The sequence below is a fragment of the Rhagoletis pomonella genome, unplaced genomic scaffold (assembly GCF_013731165.1).
Source record: "Rhagoletis pomonella isolate Grant_MI unplaced genomic scaffold, Rhpom_1.0 Rhpom_scaffold_08894, whole genome shotgun sequence".
Lineage (NCBI taxonomy): Eukaryota > Metazoa > Arthropoda > Insecta > Diptera > Tephritidae > Rhagoletis > Rhagoletis pomonella.
In genome coordinates this window covers 1-6,619 of record NW_023467423.1, presented here as the reverse complement: position 1 = coordinate 6,619, position 6,619 = coordinate 1, and the positions used below count along the sequence as shown (strand labels likewise).

Below are 6,619 nucleotides of genomic sequence, written 5' to 3'. Positions count from 1 at the left end.
AGCTGACATTCTACTACATAAATATGTTAAAGTCGATAAAAACGCACACGAATGGGTTTTTGTAATTAACAGCAACACACAAAACCATTATTACTGAAGAATGGCACATATAACTAATCCATGTCTAATCCTTACTAATTATTTATTAGACAGTTAAAATTTTAATCGCAGTCTTAATCTTAACCTTAGTCTTAGTCTTAATCTTAATCTTAACCTTAATCTTAATCTTAACGTTAGTCTTAATCTTAATATTAATCTTAATCTTAGTCTTAATCTTAATATTAATCTTGACCAAAATATTAATCTTAATCTTCACCTGAATCCTAATCTTACTATTATCCTCAATCTTAATCCTAGTCTTAATCTTAATATTTATTTTAATCTAAGTCTTAATCTTAATCTTAATCCTAATGAGAATCCTACTCTTAATCTTGATCTTAATCTTACCCTTAATCTTAGTATTGTAATCTTAATCTTAATCTCAATATTATTCTTAATCTTAATCTTAAGCTTAACCCTAATCATAATGTTAATCTTAACCTTACTCTTAATCTTAGTTTAATGTTAGTCATAATCTTAATCTTTGCCTTAATCTTAATCTCAATGTTAATTTTAATCCCCATCTTAATCTTAATCTTAGTCTAAGTCTTAATCTTAACTTTAATCTCAATCTTAGTCTTAAACTTAAACTCAATCTTAATCTCAATCTTTAAGTTAATCTTAATCTTAAATTTAATCTTAATCTTACTCTTAACCTTAACACTAATCATAATATTATCCTTAATAATAATCTTAGTCTTAATCTAAATTTTACTCTTAATCTTAATCTTAATTTAAATCTTAGTCTTAATATTAATCTTAATCTTAATATTACTCTTTATATGAATCTTAACTTTATTTTATTCTTAACTTTAATTTAGTCTTAATATTAATACTAATCTCAGTCTTATTCTTAACCTCAATATTAATACTAATCTCAGTCTTAATCTTGATCCTAATCTTAATGTTTGCATTTACACCCAAGCGAGCGGGAAAGAAGTTGCACTTCAAAAAGTAATTTTCTCAGAAAATTGAGGCGATTAAATTATTTAATATTTTTTTTGCATGCCTATTTAAGTACCTAACGCTAAACCTTTCTCTCGAATATTTTGCAAAAGTTATCAAAATTATTACTAATCAATTTGGTATGTCAATGATTTTTCATTAGAGATAACCAGCGCTTTCTAGTCGTTCTTCCCATACTTGCAAACCATACAACGGACCTTCTGTCGTTTCCGTGTACAATTTGTACACGCATAAGAATGCTACACTTATTTATTACGCCTATTTAGAGACGCATTTTTTTTTTATTTTTTAATAAAAATCCAATCAGAAAGAATTTATCCACTTTTATTTAGAGTACATCTGTCCTTAAAATGGTGCAAAATATATGTATGTAAATGCGTGAGCGAGTCATATCTTTTGGTTTTAACAAAACAATTTCCCATAATTCAACTACATACATAAGTATTTGAGTTGCGACATGACATTGCAATAATTTGCTAAGTTGATTTAAGTAACCCTTTTTATGTGCGTATATACTATATATACATATGGCACTCTTACTTTTCACAGCTGGAAAGCATTACAAAGCGACCCTCTCACATAAAGCCCATTTAAATAATAAATTTAATACCACAACTTTGTCAAGCAGAAGCGCCAAAAGATTCATTCAAAAGTACATTTGTATAGTTGTAAATAGTAGTAGGTGCTTTGTTTACTACGCTATTAAATACGAGCACTATATATATACGAATAAGTGCAAGTGAATTAAGTGCAAATGTGTTTTTTTTTTCGGTGTGCAAAAGTTTAACTACCCTCCAACATTTTAAGTAGTTAGTATGAATGTGAGACAAATTTTTATGAACGTCGCATACATCTACATATGTACAGTAAGTATGTTTGTTTGTAAGTATATACTTATATTTAGGTATATGAATTTATGTTGTTTTAAGTCCAGCAGTAAGCAATGCCAATTGAAATGACATTGAAAGTTTCACATTTTTTCAGGGGTCAGTAAAGCATAAAAAATAATACCTTTGCATGGATGTATGTATGTACATATGTATATATGTATGCTTGTTTTAAGGGAATTTGCCTTATGATATTTTTGAATAAGCAAATGCAAATATTTTTATATCTCTCTCATGATTAACTCAGTGGATTCAAATTAATCTAAATATTTTTCACACATACACACTTATAAATATAAATGTACAACAGTATGAGCTAATAAAATTTATTGCACTCAAATTAGGCGGTGTAATTTACCAGGCAGGCGGGTGCATAGAGTGCAGTCAGAGCACCTATCGCTTAAATTGGCGATTCCGAATGAAGAGTGATCAAATACGAGTGAATTTTTCAAATTTTCTATTTCATCAACGCTGGTGCTTTTGGTGTGCTACATACATATGTGCTGATATTATGAAAGGATACATACAGCAGGACCTTTTCAGGACTGAGAGGAAATTGAAAGCGCAATTTAGCTACTGATTTTTGTCACAATTAACTATCATCAAGTTGGACATGGCAACAATTCATGCGCCAACGAAAAACGAATAATAAAACCAACAACCAATTTTCACAATTTTTATTCTACTACAATACTTCACTGATATTGTTTAAATAATTTATTTTATTCTGCTTAAAAAATTTACACTTAACTTAGTTTTATTTAAAGCATTTACAAAAATGTCTTAAATTAAAATTGTTTAAAAATACATACATATATTTATAACATAAATAATTTTATCTATATTTGACTATGCGAAATTTTGTCTATATTTTATGTAAAAAAATTCAAAAGCGTACATTTGACCGTAGTACAATCCGGCAGTGATGTAAATAAGTAGCAAGAAAGTTTGTAGTCATAAATGAATTCACATGTTGGAAAACTGCAAAGAAAAAAAATAAATGTGTATATAAATATGTATGATAAAATTTTAAAAGAATTGGTAGTCTTCATTGCTTTTTGGTATTTTGGTATACGCGTAAGTACATGCAGGGTGGGTTTTTTAACAGGTGGAGCGAGATGAGAGATTTTCCATTGATTTAGCTCTGTCTTCTTTGAAATGTTTGTCCTTGAAAATTTATACAAGGCGGTCAAATATCCGAAAATGCACGCGAACGCTGTTTTATTATTTCACCTGCTTATTGTACCCTGCTCATATGTATTTGCACTGAGAAAAGAGTTTAGTTATAAATACATTCTTATTCGGCCAAGTGAGGAGAAAAATGTTTTTAGGTGAAGATTTTCTGCGCGTACACATGCACATACAGACCCGCACTGGCAAACAAATATTTGTACGATACTTTGAGCAGTTTTGGTAATTTTTCATTTGTTTATTTAATATTTATTATTTCTTTATAAAATCCTATTTCATTATGTGTATAAAAAACGTCACATAGAACAGCATTTCAAAGTTTGTACAAGAATAAAACTTTAAAATTTTCACAAAAATTTTAAATAATAATTTTTAAAACCACTTTTCTTATAGTAAAGCGCATGTTTGAATTGGCTAAGAACTAGCATTGATTTTGAATTTTTTTTTTTGCTAACGGCTCTAAGCATTTTCTTCCATACAAAGTATGCTTGAAGATTTGTTTACGTGTAAGAAAATTATAAGCATGAAGTATTATCTTTAAACAAATAATCCTTATATTATGACAATTCTTTCGTAAAAAAAAAGTTTTTCGGATAATTTTTCTCCTCCCCAAAATGGATCTCCTTAGTTAGCGAAAAAATTTTGCTTGTAAAGAATTCTTTTGGTTTTTGTGAACTATCGGTGTTCCTCAGTGATGCTGGTTTTCCGGATAGAAAAGGCTCTGGACTCGAATCATGACTCAGACTTTAAACTGTACCTTAAAGGTTTTTTTAGCTAAGCTTACCGTTTAAATTACCTCCTGGTAAAGATAATATTTTTTTTTTTCTGATTTGAATGAATAAATTAAAATCTGCCTTTCGCTTTTTTGTTAGCTCATTTCTAAGATAAAAGGGGAGATTACAGATCAGCGTTTCCTCATTTGAAATAAATGGTTCCAGCTGTCCTTTGCATTCCAGTCGCCACAGCAAATCTTTTCTAAATCAATTTGAATAAAACAAGAAATAAACTAGAGAGGGGATTTCCATTGCCTGCCAAGGGACGATCGCTAATAGAAAATATATTTTATTTTCTTTTGGTTTTGAGGAAAGTCGAAGTCGAAGCGAAATAGTATTGCGCATTTCTAACCACTACTACCCTTTTTGGAATAATACGTTAGTTAATTTTACAAATAGTTGTTTAAAAAAAAATATATGAAAAATATACATAAATATGCACATATGTATCTAATTTTCAATTAAACTTTTATTTTACTTACTTTATTGTAAAAAACCAAGTACATTTGAAATTGCACAGTATACCGTAAGGCTTCTTCAACTGTTCTTTTTTATTAACCATTGTGCTTTGTAAATTGTAGCCATCATAACGACGCCAGCAGTGATTGAGGTCACCTAGAAGTAAAAATATAACAAATTAAAATATGATAAGGAAAGTAGTATTCATTTCTGATTTTCGAAATTTGTAGTTAAAGGAATCTGCCCAGATTGCTAACAGATAAATTTTCAATATTAAATGGAGGTTGCAAAGAAAATGACAGAACAATAGTCGCATCTATCGAATCGGCGGAACAGAAAGTGCGGTAAGCTTTGAGGCTCGTCTCTCATAAATACCGATACTCATCTACTCCCTTGCGCTTCTAAATGGTTGGTCAGGGCCTACCTTTACGGACACTACTCACTCTATCGGCCAACAGTTTCTGAGATCCACGGTAGAAATCTCCCTCATACGTCGTACAGTGGAAGATTTCAATATAAAATACAACAAGAAGGCACTGTTCACTCCGACAGCTATTTAGAGGTTAGTGTGAACCCCGAGCGCTTGTGTAGTTGTTTAGCTATACTCAGAACTTTCATTGTCACAAGTATGCCGAGCTTTATGACGACGATCTTGAGAAATTTCGGTTCTTACTGGCAGGCCGATCGGTCTCAACAGCAATCAGCAATTGTTCTTTTAGACCTTCGGATAAACGACGACATCCTAACTAGAGGACCATCCAAACTAGGGGATATAAGCACTGACCACGTAATTTTTGTAAATGGAAATTAACCATTTTCACAATACCTCAACTAATTTCCATTCAAAATTGCAATGAAGTTTTGAAGGGTTATTACGAGTATATCCCGCATAATTTTGAAATTTGTTTGAACTTGGAGTTCATTCGAAACATTTTTGCCAAAGTAAACATCCAACGTTCCGCTGGGGACGCAATAAATAAAGTTTGTTTGCATACGGATTAGAAATGTATTTCAAAAAACGCGTGCAATTTCGCTTACATTTGCAAATATTTCATGAACCGCAATTTTGGTGACAATTCATTTTAATGTATTAATGAGGCGATCACAACCGTTCGTTTGGTGTAAATTATGTCTCCTAAAAAGCTGTTAGCTGTTGTTCCTTATGGACACTGATATACTACCCTTATTGTGCATATGTACATGCATATATACACTCATATGTATGTATATTCATCAATAATATTTTTAACTTTAAAGGACTGCTTGCAGTTCTCCGGAACACAAGAAACATTTGCTGTTGCCTGGAAATGTACTTTGCCTTTGCTGTAAGTTTTCTTGAAAAAATAATATGTATATGTACGAGCATTTTTTTCTTGAGAGCTTCGAACTGACTTTCTTTTGAATTTCTAATTTTTCTTGAGAGCTGCAAACTGGCATTTAGATACGTACGAGCATTTTTCCTTAAAAGCTGCAAACTGATTTAAGCGTCAAGTATACGCAGTGGAGTACTATTGAACAATTAAGTATGGGCATTAGGGTGGTCCAAAAATGCATGTGAGAAAAGTAATGTAGGCATTTCAATTCGCTCACCACTATAATTGTGCTATATCGAAAAGAAATAGATCTCTGATTTTTCTCTTTTAAATCAGAAAGTATTTAGATAGTTATCGCTCACAGCGCTCAAAGCTTCCCATGTAATTTTCATGCGGAAAACTATTTATCTTATAAATGGTATAGAACGCTTAAAATTCCATATTTTTCTATCGCAAAATTATGCTTCTCTTCAAGAGACTTCGCAGAATAATACACAGTTGTTTATTTAAACAATTTTTTAAATTAACGATATTTTATAGGGGACCAATTACATTTTTGTGGGTTATTCGAGACCCATAAAAATACTTGACATAAAGAAATTATTAAATAAGTAATTGGGTATTATTCCGTAAAGTCTCCTGGTCAGAAAGAGAATTTGCCAATTAAAAAATATAGATTTGCAAGCGTGCTATACCATTTCTACGAAAAAATATTTTTTCCACATTAAAAAAAAACATCGAAAACTTTCAGGGTTTTGAACGACCTGTAATTTTTTTAACATATTTTTTCGATATTTCGATTTTTGGACCATCCTAATGTAGATAGATGCGACTGCGGAGCAATTGTGTGCCTAATCTAGAATCGCATGGGAATTTTAGCAAAAAATTTTACATTTAATAAGTTTGTATTATAAAATCATTTCCATGCCGC

General features: G+C 30.7%; 1 protein-coding gene across 1 annotated transcript; it reads right to left on the bottom strand.

Moving 5' to 3' along the window:
- Positions 1-2,337: 2,337 nt before the first annotated feature.
- On the bottom strand, positions 2,338-4,531 carry LOC118756116 (the record flags this gene model as incomplete). The annotated part of the gene is given in 2 exon segments (XM_036490907.1): positions 2,338-2,933; positions 4,399-4,531. Coding segments are annotated over 2 exon segments (242 nt in total), but the record flags the coding sequence as incomplete, so codon positions are not given.
- Between the last annotated feature and the right edge of the window lie 2,088 nt (positions 4,532-6,619).